The 23427-nt window shown below is 40.7% G+C and overlaps 1 protein-coding gene across 1 annotated transcript in view; it reads left to right on the forward strand.

Moving 5' to 3' along the window:
- Positions 1–23427, forward strand: part of TMEM163 (transmembrane protein 163) — a 1005122-nt gene that overhangs the window by 427577 nt on the left and 554118 nt on the right. Inside the window, exons 3-4 of the mRNA XM_086958858.1 lie at positions 3188–3231; positions 4828–4919. Of these exons, the coding sequence (XP_086814984.1) occupies positions 3188–3231; positions 4828–4919 (136 nt within the window). The remainder of the gene's footprint in view (positions 1–3187; positions 3232–4827; positions 4920–23427) is intronic.

A 23427-nucleotide genomic window follows, 5' to 3' on the forward strand; every position in this document is an offset into this window, starting at 1 on the left:
TCCTGCTCAGAAAGTACCTTGGATAAAGCAAGCATTGATGTCAAAGACTCGTTGATGCGAGGAGTCAAGGAGGAGCAGCGTCATTTTTATCCCGTGGATGGATGTGAAGTGTCAGTACCGATGTGCACAGTCGATGAAGGTGTTGTCGAAGACCCCTTTATGATGCAGGTGCTGCATCATCATCGGGCCATGCTGCCTGTCATCGATGAGCTGCGCAGTCCGGCAAGGCTATGTCGTCAATCGTCTCCTTTGTCGCTGCCGAAAGTGCAATGGGTTGGTTCAAATCTGCACAAAGTCATCACTTTGTCGACTTTGATGGTTCTGGACAGAAGAAATCACCTTTCAAGGGCCCCGGACTGGATTGGTACCACTTGGCATGGCAGGGCTTGCGGATTTCAGAGTCCAGGTGCTGTTGCAGAGCTGAAGGAAGTCTTTGATCGCACATAGACTTCAGAACATGAGGCAAGTCAGCAAACCCTTGGAGTCACTCTGGGTTTAAGTGAGATGGGTTCAGTCCATGTTAACAGCAAGGCAAAGATCAGCAGGCAGCAAGGCAGCTCAGCATAGCAAAAAGCAGTTTCTTTAGAGCAGCAGTCAGGCAAAGGGGCATTCCTTGGGGCATAGTGGACTTCTCTCCTGACAGAGTTCTTCACAGGTCCAGTAGTGTACTGTCTGGGTAGGGACAGAGCCCCAGTACTTATACCCAAATGTGCCTTTGAAGTATGGGTGACTTCAAAGCATGCCCTTGAAGCTCACAGGTCCCCTTTCATGACAGTCTTGTCTGCAGGCTACCTTTGGGGGGTAATCAGCCCTTTGTGTGGGACAAAAGACACTGCCTATTCAGGCATAAGTGTTATCTTCCCCTACCTCTTCCTACCCAGAAAGAGCTATCAGAATTCAGATGAATGCAGATGAGTTCTCTTTCACACCCACCCTTCCTGTGCTTGTGGCGGTCTAGAGGTAATGGACAAAGTGTAGCTGTCACCCACCCCATATGTGTATTGGAACCAGGCTGCAGGCACACAGAGAAAGAACAGAGAAATGTACACTTTCTAAAAGCGACATTTCTAAAATGGTAATGTTAAATCCAACTTTACCAGTAAAGAGGATTTATCAATACCATTTCAAAGATATGAAACATAATGCAGCTACTCCTTTCTAATCAGGAATTACAGCTAAAAGTGTTTTGAGGATTTCCCAATGCTAGCCCTGCGAGGAGTAGGAATCACAGTGGAGAAAAACTAACTTAGCTGTTTGTCACTAAAAGGACATGTAAAACTTACCAGTACATATCCTACCTCTTAGTAACACAGTACCCCGCCCGTAGGGCTACCTAAGGCCTAACTTAGGAGTGACAAATGTGTAATACCAGGGGATTTTGGTAAGTGATTTAAAATGCTGTATCGAAGAGGCATTAAACTGCACACCCAGGCTTTGCAATATCAGGCCTGAGAAAGGTTCAAAAGGTCACTTGTGTGGGAAGCAGTACTAGTGATGCAGACCCACTAGTAGCATTTAGATGCCAGGTCCTGGGTATATCGTACACTTTACATGGGACTTATAAGTAAACTAAATAAGCCAATCAGGTATACACCAATGTCCCCATGTTTAGGGGAGAAGCTCATGCACTTTAGCACTAGCCAGCAGTGGTAAATTTCTCAGTGTCCTAAGGCCAACAAAAAGATACAACCAAAAGTGAAGGCAGGCAGGCAAAAGATTTGGAGGAAGACCACCATAAGAATACCAGGTCTAACAGGGGAGTTATGCAGGTAAGGGATGACACAGAGCAGGGCTCTCTAGGGAAGAAAGACAAGGAGTTTGGAGACAATGGGAAAGGATAGATAACAGCGAAAGCGTACAACTAAACCAAAAAGGTAATGAATGCAAGCCCTAAGTTAAATTCATCTGGATCTACCCCAGACTCTCCTTTGTCATAAGTAAAATGTGGAAGAAAAATGAAGTGAAGGTGGCAAGGCATCAGGTATGACCTTGTTCAACGTGCCATGTCTCTACTTCTTGCATTGGTCTAACAACTAGCAACCAAATAGTTCTGGTTAACGAAAATCAACTTGATAACTCCATTTTTTATTGCTATCATTTTATTGAAATATTTTGAAAGATCATAACCAGGCTTGACTTCAGCTACTACCACACCTGGCCAATAGAATAGAAAAAAACATTTACATGTTAACAGGGAAACCATGCACTCATGTTTCACATTTGGAAAATCGGAAATAACAAACCCATAACAACAATAACCCCCCTCCTCCCCATGGGCAGCAGAGAGTCCATCATTTGCATTATAAAACTGAAGTAAAGGTATAACCACTTCCATCAATATAGGAATTCATTTATACATTGTGCACTCCAGGAGAACCCATGACCTTTAAAAGCAGATCAATATTTTTAGTCCAGGGGTGTCAGCCCTAGCGGTCACACGAGAGTCATGTTCAGTTGTGAACGTGCTTGATTAAGGGGGACCATATCAAGGTAAAGCACTTGTGACACTCAGCTTAACCACAGGATCATTTTCTAAGAGGCTAGCAGCTTTTTAAAGTTTAGAATATAACCCAGAGTAGAAAGCTCCGTATGGCTTCAGGTGCTATACATTTATTTCAATGCCATACATGTATAACCCAAAATAACTCTGTCTGCTACTCAAATGGCTTGGACTCAAGAGAAAGGCAGTCCCAGTAATTCTACATATGTGTCTGTTATTGGGTTTCCTAACACTGTTTAATTGTCCATAATACCACGGTCCAACATTTCCTCACTTTCGGAGAAGTCTATCATATATGTAAATGCATACACTATCCGAGATCTCCAACATACTCTAGGCACTCCTGGGATACATAGCCTTCAAGAGTTGCAGTGTCAAATACCAGCAAGTATACACTGTTCTGTATGGTGGGCACTCATAAACCTATCAGCTCCATTTTATACTGTTTCCTGAAGCTTTGGTGGTCAGGTAGCTAGCTATTTTAATCATGCTTTTTAGACAGGTTTGCCTCACGTAAATCTGCTTGCGCACATATGTTCTTCTTCTTTAGTGGCTGTAAATTAATCAAGTTTCTTTGAAACAACCTTACTATAGTAAGGTTTCATATATAGTCTCTAATAAAGAATGCAATATTTTGAAGCCTTTTATAACTTAACTAAACATTGTTTTCTTTCTGATTCCTTTCAGCGGTTTCGGTCATGAGATACAGCGCATCAGCCTTTGGATTTGCTGTAAGTTGCATGAGTCCCAAAATAATTTATTACTTAATGTTTCTAAAGCACCCATAAATGGCATGCGTCTATACAAACATATATATAGTTAGGTGAATATGTACTTAACATTTTTAACAAAAAAAACACAGAAATGTACCAGTTATAGTTAGCAGAGCTAATTATAACTTGTGACCCCGGCATGCATTCTTATGACCTCACATATTACATCACTCATGTCATGTTCTTTGTCATCATTTATGAGACATCACTCATGAAATTATTTATTTCAGGACAGGGAACTAAGTCCCTGAGTCCTATAATGGCTGCCTGCAACATTTTTCTTATGTTGCTGGCAGCCAATCAGAACATTTCCCTACAGCAGTGAATTGGCCCAAGGAAAAAAAGCTATGTGGGCCAGAATGCTCTATTTTTAAATTGGTGCTCCTGCAAAGAATCTCGCAACTATTTTTGAATCATAATTTCTCAAAAACTACTGAACCGATTTACACCAAATCACAAAAAGCTGTGGACTAAGATCTAGCTTCCTGTCAAATTTGGTGTAATTCCGTACAGCAGTTTTTGCGGTAGCGCTTCTTAAAGAAGTCTTTAGAAAATGCATTTTGGGACACACCTTTTTTCTCGACCCCCGCTTGAGGGATCACCCAGAAACTTTCCATGCACAAGCTAAGCAAAAAAGAGCACGTTTAAAAAAAAGTTTTGTTGAGACTTGTCGAGTGGTGCCAAAGTTAAAATATATGTGAACAAGGCAGGTGTGCCGAAACGCGACATGCGAAAGAAGAATAAACAACAGCTAAAATGGCAAAGCTTATTCCTTATGTCGGAGTCCGTTTCTTAAAGTAAATTCGGGAGTGGTTGGAATATAAATATATATATATATATATACATTTATATATATATATATATATATATATGTGATAAATATATATAAACCCAGAACTCTGTTAGTCTAAGAAGAGACAGCGTATCGATTTAACGGTAATGCTCGATTCAATAGTATTATTATTGTTAGGGACGGAAGATATCCAATGCATATTGGCACAAAGCCTTGGTCACGGGACCCTTGACCAAGGGTTTGTGCCAAAATGTGTTGGGTGTCGCCCATCCCTAATGATAGTAAAAAATGTGGATTGAGCATTTCCTTGGGTGCGCTGCATGGACTGTTTTTAAATTAACAGAGTTCTGGATTTATATTTGTTCAGATTCCCCCACCAAATGCAGCGGCACCACTGCTGTGAAGGTCTCTATGATGATGTTTGGAGAGGTACTGGTATATATATATATATATATATATATATATATATATATATATATATATATATATATATATATATATATATATATATATATATATATATATATATATATATATATATATATATAACACAATTTATTACCAGTATTGAGTGTGGGGGACACCATGAGAGAGTGTCACAGTTTACGGGTAGTGGTGCACCGGTATCAATATTTCCTTAGATGACATAAATGAAAAAAATGCAGATTTGAAATCATTACAGCTTTGCAGACTCATTGATTTGATGTGAATAAATCTTAATTTTATCATTGACTGTAGCTTCTATGTTTTACCTCTCGCAGTTTGATGCAGTTCTAGATGTGTTGTCATCAGTGATAGTACTGTGGCGTTACAGCAATGCAGCTGCAGTTCATTCTGCTCACCGGGAGTACATGTAAGTACCTTTTATACTGAGTTATTGGATACAATCTTGACTAAAAGTTGTGTAAACTAAACATCAGGACATAACCACCAAACATTTTGAAAATGTTATTCTGATTTTAGTAACCTGACAGCCTTTGGCCAAACATCAAGACAAATATTACTGTTTCTGCAGCACAAATTCTAAATACTTTCAGATAATATTTACTTGACCTTGAGATTGAAACTATCATTTTGTGAGATGGCTTGAAATTGAATGCTAGATCATCACATGACGACTTTTAAGAATCACAATCCACATTGAAATTATCTTTGCAGCACTTCCTTGAATCTTTCATAGGTGAACTTTTTTTAATTGAAGTCTGAAAGCCCCACAATGAAAACTTTGAAATCAAAGTACAACCTAATTGACTATTTTATCATCTCAAGGGTCGACAAATACTTCAAGCAAACTTGAGCTGCTGGTGGATAATTTTAGTTATAAATTACCTATGAAACAATTTGCATTTAATGATATATTTTAATAAAGCAACATCATTTCTAATAACCGTTTCTAATTCACAGAAATTTAACTTGGACTACGTAAAAAAACGACTTTTTCATGTTGAAGTTATGTCTAAACATTTGTCTGTTGGTAGCTTCCACCAGTCTTTAAACATTGCTTACTATGTGTTGATATTTACATTTTGTACATTGTGCACAATGGTTGGAGGGACTTCAGCTGTCCATTATAAGTTATAACAGAGCCCAGTACACTTTCATGTTCAATCAATGACATGCTAAAGGCAAGTCACTAGCTGATAGCATTTTACAGGAGTGGGGTTGGATGACTAAGTGAAGTTTCTTGGGTGTACCTGAAGGATCAGCAGTAAGCCTTCCTCTATTTATTATATGTCTAAGGCCGTTGGTAAAGCTGATCGATCATAGGTGGGCTGCCTTCGTAAATTATGCTGATGATACCCAGCTTATAATATTGGTTGATCCAAAGGACTCATCCCCTTACAATAGTTTCTATCAGTGTATGAGGGATGTTGCATGTTAGCTAACAGTGAACTTTCCTAAATTCAATGAAAACAAAACAGAGGTACTCTGCTGCTCAGAACATGAGCTGCCAGAATCATTGTCTAAATATTTCTGACCTCCACAAACAAATCTGAATTTCAGAACCTTGTAATTTTCTTGAAAATTACTTGTTTCTGACCTCACATGTTAATACGCTATGTTCTACATGTTTTGCTCTCCTTAAAACACTGAGGAAACTATTACCTTTCCTACCAGCGGAACACAGAGTTCTGATTGTTCAGGCTACTATCCTTAGTTGATAAGACTACAGTAATGTAAGATTATTGGGTGCTTCTGACAAACTGATTAAAAGGCTGGGGCGTATCTACAATGCAGCAACTTGTTTAGTAATAGATCTCCAATGAAGGGGGTCCATAGCCTGTGCTTTAAAAAAGCTGCATTGGCTACCAGTAGGAAAAAGGATCATTTTAAAACATTGTGTATGGTGTACACGGCTGCACATAGGATGGGTCCTGTCTACTTAAGAAACAAGCTCAAGAACTATCAAACTAGTCACCAATTAAGGTCAACTGAAGCAGTTTTACTGGGTCAGTAAAATCTGAAACTCTCCCGGTTCAGAGGTAGAGCATTTTCAATACAAGCAGTACTCTTGTGGAATGCCCCACCAAAGGCACTGCAGAAATCAACTGATCTTTGGCAGTTCTGGAAATCCTTTAAAACCTAGTTGTTTACTAGCCAGGAGTGGAGATTAGATTAACCGTTCGTTCATAATGACAAGTTCCAGGACACCCTACAGGCAATTGTGCACTTTAGAAATATAATTAATAACACTAATAATAATAATACTAATACTGCTGCTACAAATAATAATTAATAGTATTATTCTTATAAAGTTCTCCCGAGGCATTGTTTTACTTTTGTGAATCACCACCAAAACTATATTTACTTTATTGGAGGATACATGAAAAGTATCTGTGCTGGTTTCTTTTTAGCATTTAGCCAACTGAGGTCGTTTATGCCTTTGTTTCTCAGGTAACATTGACACAGATATGTTGGTGCTATGGTAAAGACTTTCTGGGTCATCCCTGCTGCAAAGTGATAACTGCTATCCTGGCTGAAGAGGGGGGAAACACCGAAACCGGTCCTAGGATGCTTGCTTCTGGTCCAGGGAGGACCTGGCTTGGCAGTTCGGGGTGGACTGTTCCCATGAGGCACAGGGTCAAGACTGATTTGCATATGGCCAGGTCTAAACTGGGGTGGCATGGTGAGCAAAAGAATGATGGATTTAACCCAGATCTCTTGACTGGGGGTGAATGTTTTGATTTGCTCTGCATTCCGTCCATCAATTGTGTGTCTTCTGCAAAGTGATAACAATGCATTGGAAATGCCAATATGTCTGCTGTATAAATGAAAGTGCCGCTCCAATCACTAATGAGTTTAGGTGCTTAATAATCCACAATATATGCACTATTTTAACCATCCTTTCATTTACATATCAATTCACCCACCCACTGACTTATTATTACATTCACCTGCTCATCTACTCACAATAGAATGCCCAAACAGATTCAACAAGCATATGCAGAAAAAGTTTTTTTTAAAGGTGCTACCACCTTAATATGGCAGATATAAGCTTGACATAAACATGCGATTAAATTAAACATAGAATTGGATGTCCATCTTTGATGGATATTGTACATAATCTAGTCACAGTGTAATAACAATCTGTCCTTAAAGGCCCATTGACTTTAACAAATACTTTCACAATAAATGTCATCCCTACTGTCTTTGTCATAATTTTTCATAATAAGCAGATCAGATAACTGTCCTGTGACATTAGCCATCAACCATAAAGTTATACAAATAAACACATCTATACAATTACAGATTGCAAAGCATATAATAATAATAATAATAATAATAATAATAATAATAATAATAATAATATACATCCTCTTCTAAGAGGGCCTAAAAGTGATAACCTAGTGCAAATGTTCTACACATACCTACTACTATAATCTATGTAATAATTTACTCATAAAGGCCTGTTGGCTTTGATATATGCATTTTGCAATTAATAATTCAGGCGTATTGCCTTTGTCTTATACATTTTAATTACAAAATAGAAATCAGGCCTCTCACACATGACATAACATTTTCCACCGAACCAATCAGGCATAAAACCGCTATCATTAGCAGTTACCATAACCAACTCAGGCCTACAGTATTAAGCATACGTTTCTCCACAGGGCATCAATCAGGCATACAGTCATACACTTATCAATATATACAAAATTACATTTGGTAAAACAAAATGCAATGCCACCCCAGGCAGCCTAACACGCTTTTATTGTTCCTTGCAGCAGACACTTTTTCAACAGTTGATTTTTGTTTTTGTGTCTTAGTGCCAGGATAGGCATAATGGGTAGGGACATGCGGTCTACAAAATCCCCCTGCTGCTCCCCAAATAAATAAATATATTTGGGGGAAATTCCACATAACAAAATACCTGTCTAGAGGCTTCATCAATTTATAATAATAATCTACCTTTAAAGGTCTATTGGTTTTATCATATGATCTCCTTATTAGCCAAGCCTACTGCCTTTGTCATAATATTCCATAATTGACAGATCACACCTCATCATTAGCTCGTCATAAAATAACAATACAAAATATGTACATTTTACTATAAACAGATCAGTAGTGATCACTGGTTTGTTACCGGGCCTTGTGTATTGAGTATAAGCTTTTCCACAAGGCAGACAGAGCAATACAAGTACTCTTTTTCCATTGTAACACACACCTTCTGCTCAATCAAAACTTGTCGAGAAGATTAAGATGTAGGTAGGGCTTTAGCCGTTCTATCAGTAATGCTTCTTAAAGCTCTCTTTCTAATGATCACATTACATCTAGACAGCTAAGTATTCGTGCCATGCCCAAAAACTAGCATGCGAGAACAGGTGTCAATAGTTTATAGATTGCATGGGTCTGTCTTTTCATTGAGTGAAATTTTGTAAAATTTTTAAACAAAAGTGCAGATAATTGCTGAATTTAATTTTATACAAAGTGTCTCCTATATTTTGATTGCGTGCATCCTCAAAACTTCACTTGATTTTACTATTTGGTGAACAGACAAATATAGAAATAGCTCGCTAGTATAACTTAAATTACGTGCTAGTCATCATATATCGATTTTATGAACTATAAATGAAAAAACTAAGATCAATTTCGCCACTTTTGAAAAGGTCCCATTCTTTTCAGGAATTTGTTGCAGATTGTTTTTGTGGAAACAGTTTCCCTTCATTATGTTTTCATTTCCGTTTATTCCGTTTTTATTGTGAATGATGCTTTGCTGTCCAACAAGCTGGGAAGATAATACTTCCCATGCAAGTTCCCAATTTCATTCTCTTTCATAAAGGGACTTTTTTTTAGAATTATCAATATAAAAGCTATCTGGCAGTGCTCTGAAGTGAAAACGGGTTTGTTATATGTGGGTTCTGTCGCTAATGAGTTTTGTCTCAGCTTTGATTCTAACTGATAGATATACTATCCAAGGTGTAGTCAAGATACAGCATATTGAATTTGCATGACTGCTTGACTTACAGTGGGATCCAAATTCTACAATGTAGGCAAAACATCAGCGTGTGTTTTCTTCTCTATGTAATAGTGAAGTGTATGAGTGATGAACATCTGTTTCACCTCTGCTACCTGTAAACACAATTTAGTAATAATATTCCAAACCACCATCTTGGAGTCTTCATAGAAGAATCCCTTTTTTGAGAGCACAAATACAAAGAAATCAAAAGAATTATCACATATCCTTATAATACCTGATTGTATTCGTTTATTGGTGCTGTACATTACATTATTTATTGCTGTTAAAGTGATTTATGAATTGATGCATTCATAAATATACAATTTACTCATTAGAGATCATTGTGCAGTGAAGAAAGAGCGGACCAACGTACAGAATAGCAGATTTAGACATACCTTACGTTCAACAGTTTAGATTTATATTGCTTGAGATTACTCCCCAGCCTGAATGAGTGGTATAAACTTTGGTATTCAATTTACAGAACATCTTTCATCACTTTTACATAAATATCAATTCAATTCAATAATCTTTATTGGATCATACCAAGGTTGATCAAAAAAGGTAAACACATTGCAAAACACTCGGGTTAAAAGAAAACACTAAATATGTAAAATATTTAAAATATCTTAAGCAGTACCTAATACAATATAATACCGTTTAAAAATTTCGCTAGTAAGACATAAAATACAATATTACATCAAGCAATTTATACAATGGACTATGAAAGCCACGGCATAAAGTACAGTTAAGAATGAACGACCATTAGTTAAAATGACTTGGGGGACGATAACGACTTTGGTGGTTTTACCCCCACATTGCCCTGGCAGCAGTTCAGAAACCGTCACCAAACCAGTGGCATCCCGCCCACTGTATCACGACTTTACCGCAGGGCTGGCGGTGACTGGGTGGCGGAGTCATGGCGGCGATACACTTCAGCTCTGATAATGAGCTTGAAGTCATTGCCAGCCATGCTACACCTCCTCCTGTCAATCTGCTTCCTTGCATTACGTTGCACCTGAAAAACAGTGCGCACTCTGACCCGAAGGTATTGGAGGTGAAAACATGAGCACTAGTGGAAAACATAAAACATAAAAGCCACCATATCATCCCTAATCTATATTGAGTCAATAAGGAACCTTCATACACGTTCTGCACAAAAGGTAAAAAAGGAGCAATCCCCACTGCCATCTGAACCAAACAATTGTCTCTTAAAGCTGACTTCACCACCTGCACAGCCTCCCTAGTGGCCTGCTTGTGCTTAAAGAAGCAGTCCTGGACTCAGGCTTTGTCTTTTTTGATAATGGTATCTGGGTTTTCAAACAAGTATGCACAACCCAAGGCCAAAGTGGTGTAGTCATATACTTTAGCCACAGGATGTTCAAACCATGATCACATAAAAGACAGGCTCAAACAACAGCACAGTTAAGCTCTGCTTCCTGGTGCATCCAAATAGAACACCAGAGAGCCAAAGGAGCTACCTTAAGGAGATATTTGAATGTACTCTAGGCCTAGTTCTTGATTTAGAGAAAAATGAAGGGTCATAGGAGGGATCTCCAGGAGGCGTCGGCAAAATCTGTTTTCCTCCACTTGGATAGACCCAACATCTCTGTAGCCCCATAACTCCATATCATGCGTCACAGTCTGGATGTATTTCCTTTTATAGATTTCTAAGATCGGAGTAATAGATTTTACACCAATACTGTCAGAAAGGGAAAAGTGGTTCCAACAGCACAAGAGAAATGAGTCAGTCTGCTTTTAAGGCACGCAGACCAGGTGCAAGCATCATCGAATCCAATCCAGAAATAGAAAAAAGCTCACCCTGCCAAATGTTTTCCCTCTTATACTTAAAGTATAGTTTTCGTGTTTCTAGTGCCACACACCAATATAAACGTTTTTGCGAAATTGGTCTTCAAATTAAGCTCCTTCATAAATGCCACAAAACTGGAGATCAGATTCTTCAGGCCGTTAGCCCATCTTGTGAGAAGCGTCACGTCGTCCATGTACAATAATGCAGGCCCTGCCATTTTCTCAACATGTAGTGTATTCACCCGGCAAATATCATTGTCCTCTCCAAATCATTAATATAAAGTAAAAGAGAATGGGGCAAGTACAGAACCTTAGCGTTTTTCTCTGTTGACTTTGCAAGGTCCAGTACACTCGCCAGCCTTCGCGAATCACACTGCAGCCAAAAGATCCTGTTGGAGGATTCTTAGGAAGGAGACCAGACCCGCCTCAATGCCCATGGATACAAGGGTAACCCATAGTTTAGACCTGTTGACACAATCGAATGTACTCGATAAGTCCATGAATACAAGATGGATGGGGGTGCCCCTTTGCATATTTATGTTAGCCATGATAAGATGTAAATTAAGACACTGTGTGATTGTCCCAAGGCCCTTCCTAAAACAATATTACTCCCAAAAGAGGATATTATTCTGAATTAGCCAGGAAAGAAGCCAATCCAATACAATTCTGACAATTATTTTGGTTGTAAAGTCAAGCAGGGATATCGGTCATTAACACTTTGGGTCATTAATATTACCCTTTTAAAGACAGGTATGACAATCAACATACACCAAGAAGGCAGGGTCTCCTTCTGACGAACTGAGTTAAAGACGCCAGTAAGCACGGGGGCCCAAAACCGAGGTCCAAAACACAGAATCCTCTTTAAATATATCCAGAGGAACCCATCTGGGCCCAGCTCCTTTTTGCATGGACTATCATGGATGACTTCAAGAACTTCCTCCTCCTCAAAAGATAGTCTGTTGCATGAAGAACCCTTGATCAGTCCCTCTGCATAAATATCTGTAGCTTTACATCTGAGGAGATGGGCCACAAAAACATGTGTATCACTGTTGCTGTGGCACATAAGCAACCCCAAACTGGTTTTAGCTTATGTGGACCTCAACAGTAGGATGTAGCTTGAATCCTATGGCACAGTAAGCACAAGATCCACATCTGGGAATAGCTGTCATATCTACTGCGCTGCATTAAAGAAAACAAAAAAAGTGGTGGATTGATTGATTGGCTTGAATTAATCTCAACTGCTGGTAATTACTCAAGTGTTTCCGCAGGACACGTGGAAATGCACTGATTGTATTTCAACCCATTGTTAAATTGTAAGTCAATGCTCTAACTTTATCTTAAACATCTCTAAGTCCGTTTTTTGAAATTATCTATAAATCACATTTACTCATATTCATTAATAACTCAATTGGTCTCTTGTCAGTTTGCAAAATTACATCCTTTTCTCCATACTCTGCCTTTTCGTTTTTAGAAGTATATACACATTTTGGCTCCAAATACCAGCTTATCTGTTTCATCAAGTACTATATAGCTTACTGTTGTATCGCACAGACAGATGCTGACTTATATTTGTATTAAATACCTAATATACTAGGGTTATTCTAACATGTTGACACATTTCCTCATATATTTGGCTACTGTCTTGTAAGCCTAAGTAAATCCCTAATTTACCTCATATTGCCTTACAATTAGATTTTCTGCCATTATACATTGGGCATGAGGTTCGCAAACCAAGGATGCCCATGCAAAAGATGATCAACACATATCAGAGGTTGTTAACACTTGTTAGAGAATGCCACAGCTTATGATAGATTGCTGTCATCTGAAAAAACGCAATTATCACACGACAGCATTGGATATGATATGCAAGGGGTTTACATCATATGTGAGCTATTACCAATAGATTCTAGTGCTTAGAATCATATGCCTGTCACTGGAAGCAGTTGCCAACACATACCAATGGGATATTTGTGTATTTGACAAAAAACTAACTCTCTGAAACCAATCCATTATAATGACATCTTTTCATGGAACCGTTTTCCACACATTTCTCACCATGAATGACATCTGCAAGGTTGAAGTTTTCATCAATTACATTTCTCCTCCCATACTTTTCTCTTTCTTTTTTCATTAGGGTTCCTCCCATGTAACCTATCCTCTCACACCAACCCCTTTCTCCTTTGCGCCTTTCTTTTTTTAAAACCATGGGGCTTCTTCGCCCCTTTACCACCATGCCATTCCCATCCTTTGTGGCTCTGCTTTAAATCAACTCACCCACATCAAATGGTGTTGCTGAGATGCTTGCCACTTCCCCTACTCCGCTTCTGATATTTCATACATGGTCTTTCTCTCCTATCCTCTATGTATTAGCTTTTTTCCCCTTTCTTCTGTGGTTGGCTTCCTTTGCATTTCCCATTCCTGACTTTTAAGTAAGTCAAAAACTCATATTACAATTGCTTTTATTTCAGGAATTGTTAGAAGGTCTTATGTTTTTTCGTATGCTGGATCTGTGATTCAAACCCAACTCCTGTATATTTTTTCACAAACATTTCTGATTTTCGTGGAAACTGTTTTTGCTTATGTGGGATGTTTCACAAAATGGAGTTTTGTCAGACAGGTTTTGTCAGGTTGATATTATCCAAGTATTAATATACCATTGATTGTCATGACATCCTTAAAAAGCCCCCACCCATATCAACTATTGCAATCATATATCCACATTGTCTTTCTGAGCCAGCTCCTATCTCCAAACCGGTCCTGGAGGGCCGGATCCATGCCAGATTTTTAAAATAAGTACATGTATCTCAATGGGGATATCCAAAAAATCTGGCATGGATCCGGCCCTCCAGGACCGGTTTGGAGACCCCTGCGATATAGCATGTGAAGAAGTGTGTCATCCTCTTTTGCCCAGACAGTCTCAGAACACACAAAATTAGACAATCAGAATACACATATATGTAGGTATATACACACAGACATGAGTGGAATACATCATGACTATCTATTTAATACCAACAAATATTGTCCAAGAATACTCTGCATTTCACATCTGGTGACCTTCTAATGGAATCCAAATTCTAGATGTACAGTAAATGAGGTTGCTGTTTTGCTGCTATGGGCCAGGTCATCTGCAGTATGTTGGCTGACATCATTCAACAGGAACCTAGGAGCCTGAAACGTTGAAAATAGTGGGTTCAAATTGCACACTGTCTTTGCGAACTGTCCAGCATTTTGTGATGCAACTGATTTACTAATCAGTTGAATTGAAAAACTCATGTCCATAAAGGGTTGTAAAACCTTCTGCTTCATAAATATTCTGACGGTCAGAAAAAAGCAATGCCTCGGGATCAATAGAAAAACTGAATAGTAGGATGAAGAGAAAATTCATTTAAACTCTTCCTGTCAAAAATAAATCTCGTGAATAAATCTAATACATTTCCCATTTCTGTAGTCGGAGAACAAAAAACAATAATATACATACACCTATTTTACGTTCAGATTAATCTGTATTGTTTTACATTATGCACAAATCATCATATTGTCCAAATCATATATACATATACCACAAACACACAAAGAAGATAAATAAAGAACTTAATGGCTCTCTTAGCCCTTTTTTATATATTAGGATGCACCTTCCACATTGTACACCTATTGCATTCCTTTTTTAGATCACCATCATTAAAAACCTTTGGGTTTTGTTTGCATCAAAACCTTTTTCTTTTTTGGGTTTTCCCTGTCTATTTTACATTCAATTTAATTTTTCCGGTGTCTTAACAAATATGTTGATGCGTTTCAGCCTCTATATTTATTGGCCTCATCAGGACTAGGGCAGACGTGTGCGTGCTTTTCAATTCCACCAGTCTTGAATAACTTTATCGAGGATGCTCCCTAAACGGGTGGGTCCGCTGTATATGGAGAACTAATTCTCCGGGGCGTTATGTATGAGTTAAATCCTGCACAGAAATCTCCAGTAGGTCATCACACTCTTGATGCAGAGATGAACCTCTGTATCCAACAGTAAATGTCTTCTCCAAAGTGCCAATGTATCACTCTACTCTGACGCCGGTTAATCAAAGTTATGGCATCGCGATCGCTCTAGGGTCATAAATATTCTGAAGCAGGTCACATTTTGTGATCATCTACTAATGTCTGAGAACCTAATGATAGATTATAGCAGACCATCATCCCTGCATTTGCCCTCCCAGCATGACAGCATTTTGTTTAAAAGCAGCTGTTGTAATTTTAAGGGACTGGGGTGCTTTTAAAAAATTTTTTAACATGCTTGTAAGATATCGGGGGAGCAGGCAGTAATCTCCTCTACCACTGTCTTCTGCCCCAATAACAAATCGCCACAATTCACAAAGGGAATGCTGTCCTATAACAATAGCGTCCCATTTACAAATCAATTACCACCCCAACTTGTGAGCTGGTAATTGATCAATGGTCTGAAACCATTAACTTACAAACAGGAAAGGAATTCCCCTTCCAAGCTAACTGCTATATGCCATTTGGTAAGGGTTGAATCCTATTTTTCAAGCTGCAGTGACTTTTCCAACTATCAAAAAGAGATTGGAGGATTTGAAAATGCTCTTTGGTGTGCAAAATCCAGAAATGTTGTGATGTGTAAGATTTGCAACCACAAAGTGTTTTGTTCTAGGAGTTCCTAATCATTGGATTGTGTTCTACACTAAACCCCCATGATCACTTTAAGGCCTCTAATCTTCTGCCAACCCTTCCAGCAGATCTTCCTAGAGCAGGTTCAAATCAAAAGAAAGAAAGGGGTAGTTTCTTGTGTTTGCGCTACACATACAGATTAATTAGTTGATTCATAAATATTTCTAACCTGCTAATTATCACTAATTCACTTCACTATCTATAACTATAAAGTTACTTGTTCTTTGATAAACTTGCCTTCTGTCCATCATGTTCATGGCATGTAAAATTCTTTGGACAAAGTCACTGTCAAAAGCTGTGGTAGAAATCAAATGTCCAAGGTATTCCCATTATTTGTAGATACCAGGCCCTGTAAACTGTCTCTAAAATGATTCATCAGTACACTGTGAGTTAATTGTGGGAATGGAGGTGGGAATTCATGAGCCAGTGGGGGCACTAAAAGGTTTCCAGGATGTTAGGATATGATTTGGTTAACCTACATGAGATGTGGGCATTAATGTAAAGGTTAGGAGCCTTTGATGGTTCAAGATTGGTTCATTCTTTGTTAAGTAAGCAAATGACGGCTGGCATTTTTGGATTTGGTTAGGCTGAGGCTGGGCTGTCTTATGCCTAAAATAGACTTGCAAGGAGGAGAAGAGACTATAAAGACATTTAGGGGCGGATTTATCATTGAGTTGCATTGCCCTTGCACAACTCAAGGAGCACAAGTGTGACACAACTGCTAAGTCAGATTTTTTTAACCTCACAAGGCCACCTTGCATGACTCAGTGTCAATCGATAAATCTAGAGTAATGCAACACACCACAAATCAATGTTCTGTGTTACTCTGCCCCAGGGAGGAGTCCATGGGTGAAGCATGTGTGTTCTCATGCATCCAGCCAAGGATTTTGGTGCATTACCAGATTTACCATTACTAGTAAACCTGGAAATACATCAAAAGGCCACACCCCTCCAGGTGAGGCGTAAAAAGGAAAAATATATTTATTTCTACTTGTTGTTTCTTCATTCTATGTGTGCTGTATTTTGCAGCACACATAGAAAGGGAAAAATGCCCCAGAAGATTTTTTTTTTTTGCAGGAAGGAGTCCCTACCTGCTCAAACAACAATCCTGTCTGTAATGCAGGCACCCTTGCACCAGCACAAGGAAAATATAGACATTCACCTTATCATGTTAAATACAGCACATAACTGCCCTTTGCCTTTCACAAAGTGCAGCATGTTGGCTTGCTGCGCTGTGCTGTGCCGTGCTGCGCCGTGAAATAATGATAAATCTGCCCCTTAGAATTTGTTAGTTACTTGGGGACATGTTAGCTTAGACTGTTTTTTTATCATTTAAATGATGAAATTTTGCTTTGACCAGTGGCCAACAATTATGTTTTCCCTTTGCTACATAAGAAGACATGGGAACCCCAGAAATTTGCTACAGAAGGGACCGGAGCATGACAACGAATTTGTGTGTTATTAGTTGTCACAGGGTTTGTGAGTAGATGGTACAGGACTGGATGGTGACCCATGAATGAGAACGCACACAATGCCAAGTGTGGTGTGGATGTGCTGGCCAGACAGCAGTATTCAGACCACGGACATGTACATGTCGAGATATACTGCTGGTGTTAGGAGTGTAGTGGACAGTGGACGCAACCATGTCACCCCAGCCAGTGGGGAAGGTCACCGAAATGTAGCTTGTTACGTCCCCCCCTGTAAGCGTGAGCAGAGTGGGCTGGCCCGGCATACACCAGGCCAGCGAAGGGGTGTGAATAAAAAGCACGTAGGTCTGGGTGTGGTTCTCTTCTGGAATGCCCAACATGTCTGTCAGGGCTGTGCCTCGCATCCCCACCATGAGGCAGACGCCGTTGCCGTGAGTGGTGTTGCCTGCAATCCTGCGTGCCTGCTGCACCCCAGGCCGCTGGTCTCCGAACCTGTCTTGGCCGCCCCTGAGCGCCCTAGCCTCACTGCTCACCTGACGACACCGGCGTGTGTCAAAGAGGGCCCACCACATCTGGTGCAAGCTCCAAGCCCGAGGCGCGCAACCTTGGCAGCCTTCTCAGACCATCACAGCCTCTGTGACACAGGCCCGCAGTACTCCTTTCTCGTTGACGTACTCCACCACTGCCTCCGGCCTACACTGCGGTCTAGTAGGTCACACATTTGGAACTGAGTCTTGATATCCCGAGGCAGAGTTCATATGTTCATGGGACGTTTGATGTCACTGTACTCCCTTTGATGTGGTGCCACCAAACCTGTGCATGGCATTCCAACCACACATGTCTGTGGTCCCTTGCGGACTAATACCTTTGGCCCACACTGTTGTCCAGCAGGTCACACATTTGGAAATGAGTCTCGATTTCTTATTGGCAGAGTTCATATCATTGCACGTAAGGAGAGGTGTAAGCGAAAGTTGCGTTTCAGTCCGGAGGAAAAAAGGATCATCGTCATGGAGGTGATTGAATACTACCAACAACTGCTCTGGTGTCACTAACTCTGTACATCGCAAGCCAACGACATGTGGCTGTGTGCCCCTACTGTCCGCTGCCTACGGCCCACACTGCAGCAGAGTAGGTCACACATGTGGAACTGAGCCTTGATTTATTTATGGCAGAGCTTATATCACTGTACAGGCCTCGTTGCAGACTGCATACCCTTTCAGCTCCGGTGCCACTAAGTCTGTTCCCGACATACATGGACACTCACTGGTTGAACTTTGGTGGCATCTGAGTATATGGCCTTGGGGATGTCCTCATCATAATGTACCTGATACTGACTTGGTGGTACAAATTAGTCTGTAGCATTCATCTCCTCCATATTGTCTGTTTCTGCTTGGTTCTGCCTTCTGCATCATGCCCTGGAAGAACACCTTCCACTGTCTCCCGAAACACTCTGCGACATTCACCTTGGACATCGACGAGGACCCGCTCAACTTGCGTGTCCCTACCTCAGTGCACCGCAAGTCACGGTCCCATGGCAGTATGCCTGTGCCGGCCGCAGTGCATCTAAGGCCACTAACTCTGTGCAGCTCTGTGCAGCTCAAGTCCTGGACCTTTGGTGTTTGAACTTCTTATTGTCTGATCACTGTTGTAGTAGTTGCTAGCACCAACCAGCCCCTGAGGGGTGGCTTACACTCACCCCACACCCATCTAGCACAGGCGTCACTGTACATTTGAACCTGGCAATAAAAGGAGCTGGGCTCACATGCCCATAGCCAGTCTCACAAACTATCTAAGTGTGTCTGTGTGGTCAATATGTATGCATATGGGCCCGGGCACTTCCACATTACATTGTGCTGTGTACAGCGGACGCAACCATGTCACCTTAGGCAGTGGGGTAGACCTGGGACATGTAGCAGTGTCGTACCCCCCTGTAAGCATAAGTAGTGTGGACTGGCGTACAACAGTCAAGCGTAGGGGTGTGGTTGATCAACCCGGGGCTCTGGGCATGGTTAAGTTTTGGCCTTTCCAAGGAAGCAACTAATGCGTGTGTCTTTCTTGTAGTGTCAGCACCACCCATCCCGCAATGGACAATGTTGCAATGTAGCATGCCCCTGGAGTGCGTGCTCGACTGAAGGGGTGAATGAGGGAGCGCAATCCCGCTCGGGGTCAGGACTCATACATGCCAACTGTTGTGTGTGTCGCTATTCCGCTGCATAGGCCATGGTCTACCCTCAACCGCATGGCGAGTTCAGCCATCCACGAACTCTACATCTGTGTCCGCACTATCCTTACCATAAGCCTACACACACATGGCGGCCCACCTTCAGTGTACAACATCTCAGTGTCCTTGTCAGGCTTGTGGATATGAGCAAACAGGCATGACAATGGTGTGCCGTAGGGGTGCAAGTGATGCAACGGCGCTGAGCACACTAGTGAATAGGCCCGGGAGGATGGAGGAGCAGCAATGAGGCTACGTAATACACATTGATGCCGCTCATTTGCTTCAAGCAGTACATGTCAAACAGGAATCACTAAGTCACACATATCACACACCAATGTACCAGTGAGCCTGCCAACACATCATGCAGAACCACCTATTGACTCATGTCTCTCTGCACTGTCACAGGTGATCAAGGATATGCATTCTGCGCTTGGATGATGACACCCCTCTGAGCACCGAACACAAAGGCCCAGAGGCAGTACAATGCAGCCCACAAATGCACCAGGGGCATTGTGGAACTCACATTTGGCATGTTGAAGTCAAGTTTCAGGTGCCTGGACATCACAGGTGGAAGGCTCCTGTACAGCCCAGACATTGTGTGCAAGATGATCCTTGCATGTTGTGTATTGCACAACATATGTGTGTGCACCAATGCCCCATGGATACAAGTTCCAGATGCACCAGACGATGATGATAAGGATGAGGCAGGTTGACCACACCCCACATTAGCACGTCACATTGTGACAGTCCTTAGCAATCATGGGACAGTACAAAATGACCATAGGCACAACATGGGAAAATAAATGCATTCCAAGACACATTCCCTGGGTGCATGTCACTCATTTGTACCAGCACGCTACTCAGACAAGTGTAAGTGCAACATGTAGTGCTAACAATTTCATGATTTTATAATAGATGGTGGGTGTGTCACCTCTGTACAGAGAGGCTGTTTAGTGTGTCATGTATTCGAAATGCCATTTCTGTGTGTCACAGATAGTACGGTATCCCACTCTTCTGTGTTTCACATGTCCCCTCTCATTCCATATTGGCTGTTTTTTGTGACCTACAAGTGATAACAGGGCTTCTTTTGGGGTCACATTTGTACCACCATGATGCAGGGATGCACCCTGTGACTCAAGTCCCACAACATCAGCAACATGTACCTAAGGGGGAGTCGAAGATGTTGATTGTCCCTCTTCAATGTGAATGGAAGATGCGGTTTCAGAGTGTGTTCCATGTATGTTTACGCATTGGCGCAGTTTACATACAGACTGCATGTCAATGTACATTGTTTCTGTTTGTGAGGAGATGCCTATTTGATGTCGGACAATGGACATTTGTTCTACATCACGGATGTGAGGTTGTACTCGTACATTGTCATCTCACAGTTTTTTTCTCTGCATTTATTGTGCATTTTACCGCAGGACGCGTGGGAATTGCAGGCCCCTCGCTGGTTATTGCTGATTTTTGTTTCGCGGTTTGGGACATCACAGCTTTTTTCGCATTTGTGTTTTGCATTCTTGCGGCGTCATGTTGATTTTGACGCGTTATCATGTGGCTATCGCATGGTACCGCCGTGCTGAGAAAACAACGTTAACACTGCGTTATTTTCCCACGATAGACTGCGATGTGAAGAGTTGCTTTAATCTAATTTTGTGATAATTATCACACGTTCTTGAGAATATACCCCTAAGAGTTATAAACTGAGCATTTGGTAATAATGTCATGATTGATGATGCATTGTGCTAGATATGGTCTGGCAGCATACAGAGGAATTGAAATTGATGCACTGGTTCATAAAAGTGCTCCTTAGTTCCACGTATTGTCTAGACACAGTTTTCCTCTTACATTTGAACATTTTAAATCTTTTGAGACCTGTTCCAGTCACAAATGAAACTCATGGCATTCAATGCAGGTGAAAATAGATTTGAGAGAGCATCTATGTTGTACAAATATTCATCCATTCAGCATAAGATGACATCATAAGATGACTCCACCACTGTCACAGTCTTCTCCATCGTAGAAAATGTGCGAAAGTCTTGTAGTCACTCAGCCCTCAATGGGAGGTGAGCACTCCCCATTCCTTTGATTTTCTCTGCTTAGCGCACACTAAGCAGGGAGCAGAGGTTTGTGCAATGGCTGCCTAGAATTTGTTTAATTTAGCTATCCCCGACTAATGTCAAAAAGCCACTTTTTCCACTGCTCACCATTTGACTTATTGGGGCCTTAAATGGATCAATTTCATGAGCAACAATAATAGTGGCCTATTGCCTTGCAATGACTGCTGTAGAATACCTTTAGGTCTATAAACCAGGTAGGCCAATTTCAAAATCCTAATACTGTCCACCCGTGCTTAATTTGAGCCAGTGGTTTCCAGTGCTCAGCACTTAATCATCATCACAGGCGCTTTTGATGAGCACCATTCCCTCTGAACACCAATACAGCTTAACTACCAGATTGACCAATAAAGCACTTCAATTAAAGCACGGATGTCTCATTAATGTTGTACAGCAGCCCAGTGTGTTCCACGCTCTTAAGTGCTGCTCCTGTATTCACCAGTGCAATAAAAATGCAAAGAGAAGAATCTCTCTGAAGGCACCACACCATCCAGAATCAATCTCCACATTACAATAATATGTTTCATATAGCTCATTTTATAACAATATTGAGAGCACTCAAAATAGATCATGCGGTGCTAAGCCCTCGGGCTGACCAGATATAAACTTTTCTGAGAGTATACCATTGTATTGGTCAAAATGAAGGTGAGTTTTAGGTTCTAGTACTAATCCAAAGTTGTAAATGGACTCCTACATTTGTGGAAAAACTAAAGCTTCGTCCAGGAGCAAGTCATTTGCTTTATGTGCGTTGATGTGCAACACCCTACCTTGATGTAAGAGATATCTTCTAAAAATTGGCCGCCTTGTCCAGTTCAGCAGGTAAACAGTTCCTATAGAAGTGAAACACAGCGAATGAATTGCCCACCCAAGTACATTTAAACCAAAATGGAGACTGAGTATGACTAATTAACCATGTGAAACATCTTTTTGCTATCCAACCTTAAATCAGCACATAGTACGTGTTGATTGTCTCATTCATCCAGTAGTAGGACAAGTGTCTGCGCGTTGGACTTAGTGCTCCTCTAGGGAATAAATCCAACCTGGTCCTTGTGTTCAATGCTACTAATAATCTTCCCCGAACTACCGGCAAAATCTTATTGAGGACTTTGTTTTTATTTAAATAAACATTCTCCTTTTTTTCTTTACTGGCTGTAGGTAAAACACCTGATGGACCATGACAGTGTCCAACCTTCTAGGGCTTATTTTGAAACAAGGGGAATTAAGATGTTAAAGAATAAATACATTTCACACATTGAATTTAACCAGTGACCAGTCGACTCTCCAAAGTAAATGTTTCATTTGGTCTACGCACTCTATCATCTGCTCGAAACATGCATGTTTAATTCCTTCCTGGTAACACCTTCCATTATCATTTTTCTTGTTTATAGCATGGTTCATTTGCCTCCTCCTTTCACTACACATGAAGTACAATCCGACATATCCCCCTCTTTGTGCCAATGAACTCCAAGTTGCATGGCAACATATGTGTTATCGTGAATTTTACAACTTCTCACATGCGGCCATGTTCTGCAAATGGCTACAATAATTGCACTGCTTAGTGTCTGCTCCCATGTCTACCTCTATTGATTTCATTTCTCTCTACAGTTTGCTGTCTCTCTTGATCATAATCTTTTCAACCTCCAATATGATAATGC

This window comes from Lissotriton vulgaris, chromosome 2_1 (assembly GCF_964263255.1).
Source record: "Lissotriton vulgaris chromosome 2_1, aLisVul1.2, whole genome shotgun sequence".
Classification (NCBI taxonomy): domain Eukaryota; kingdom Metazoa; phylum Chordata; class Amphibia; order Caudata; family Salamandridae; genus Lissotriton; species Lissotriton vulgaris.